The 1938-nt window shown below is 39.0% G+C and overlaps 1 protein-coding gene across 1 annotated transcript in view; it reads left to right on the forward strand.

Annotated features, from left to right (window-relative positions):
• Positions 1-1938, forward strand: part of cep85l (centrosomal protein 85L) — a 9183-nt gene that overhangs the window by 1549 nt on the left and 5696 nt on the right. The window contains exons 3-4 of the mRNA XM_017302135.1: positions 6-167; positions 1833-1918. Coding sequence (XP_017157624.1) covers positions 6-167; positions 1833-1918 — 248 coding nt within the window. The remainder of the gene's footprint in view (positions 1-5; positions 168-1832; positions 1919-1938) is intronic.

Consider the following 1938-nt stretch of genomic DNA (forward strand, 5'->3'; position numbering starts at 1 on the left):
TGCCCATTCGGCCAGCTGTTCGAACCCAGATGTGGCTGACTGAGCAGATGGAGTACCGACCCAAACTGGAGAGTGGAAATGAACCTGGCCAGGCCAGTTCACCAGGGACAGAAGACTATGGCGTAAACGGCCTCACGTTGTCTCATCAGGAATCGGGACTTAACCAGGTAARAGGAGARTTATGTTACTGCTGTAATAAAAGAAATGGTAAGAAATGGACTCTCCTGGGAAGTCACAATGATGTGAYATGTTTCTGTTAATTTGTTGCAAGTTTTTGSAAGCCTTTCTGTTTGACCACTCTGTTATGTCCAGCATACTTTTCTTTATCTTTAGGCCCTCCAGMAAAGCAGGCTAAATTGGAGCCTTCTCCTCAACTTTTTCCCTCTCTATGACTGTTCAGCTTCAATGCTGAAACATAAAAGTAGCATGTAATCACAGCTCTATTGAACTATTGTGGTGATGTTATATTTCTCTACCCTTTGACATTAATAATGTGTGAAATGTGACTCTGTAGTAGATCTCGGTGCAGACTGTCCTGTGTTTTTTCAGGTGAAGAATCCAAAGGTTGCTCTGCTCTCTAGTCTTTGGGGAGAATGCAAATGGACATTCTCTTGGATCTTCAGTAAGACCTGGGAAATTTAATTGCTTGTGCTGCTCAAAGTGGCTGCATGTTGTAGTTACTTTCATTTACTGTTACTTTCATCGAGGTCTTTCCTTTGTCAAACTTTCATTTATGCCTTTCAGGGGGGAAATCGCTTTTTTGGACAACAGTTCCTTCTTGTTTTAGATGGTGTGTAGTTGGATTGATTTTTGGCAGTACTTTTCATACTTTGCTATTTTGTTATGATGGGTAGCCATAGAACAGGGTGGTTTGGAAAAGCTGCACAACTGAAATTTGAAATYCCAGGGGAGTTGAAAAGGAGGTCTTGTGAATGCAGAGCAGAAACCAAGAAGAAAGAGAGGGAGGACGTTCAAACCATTTCTTTCAACATGAGATCATTAGCTAACAAGTTGGATGAACTTCAAGTCCTGTATTTYACTGACACATGGCTGTATATTCTGTTGTATCAAGTCCTTCTCTGTGGCCTGTTCTTTGTTGTATTCTTGATACTCCTTGCACTCCAGTGCTCCAAGAGGCTGTAAGTGTAGCCCACATGGCTGAATCAGAGTAATTATGATGTCTAGTTGTTCAGAAAAAGTCCACCATGAAAATAGATTTTTTATTATTATTATCCCTGAGACCAGATCAGTTGTCTTCATTATCCGTTCTGTATAAAATAAAAATACATATTAGTATGACCATAGCAGATTGCTTTGCTAGCAAAAGTTTCCGGGTGAGAGATTCACTCTGACCATCCAATCAAGGGACTGAAAACATCTGACATCACTGTAGGCTTTCGAGCAGGTGTTGCAAAACTGTGAATCAGGAATCTGAAAGTTTATTGGTCAAAAGAACCGTTCTGCTGCRAAATCATTTACTGGTTGGTTAAGAACAGAATATTTTACAAAAATGCAKTTGAAAGAATTAGATGACTTCTATTGGTGATTTATATTTGTGTTAATGGAAATGTTGAATTTTAACTGAGAATCATCAGTTAAAATTTCTACATTATTCTCTACWGGAATAAAGGAAAAATATGACCCAACACACATTGAGCATTATGCCGTGTTTTTTCCCACATGTCTAACTCTAAAATCCTCTAATGTATCCTTTTTTTCTGCTTTTTCTTATTAAGTTATCTTTTTATTWATAGTGTTTGTTAATTTTCTGAGCATGATACAATGTAGCTGACCGCTCTACCAACATGTTTCATATGTTTGTGTGCTAACAGACGCTARTGGAAACTTCCATTCCTGCTAACACTCTGCTGAAGGTTAAGGAGAAACTGCTGAGGGAAAGAGAACTGGAGATACAAAGGTAATGCAGAACCCACTGAA

This window comes from Poecilia reticulata, linkage group LG21 (genome assembly GCF_000633615.1).
Source record: "Poecilia reticulata strain Guanapo linkage group LG21, Guppy_female_1.0+MT, whole genome shotgun sequence".
Classification (NCBI taxonomy): Eukaryota; Metazoa; Chordata; class Actinopteri; order Cyprinodontiformes; family Poeciliidae; genus Poecilia; species Poecilia reticulata.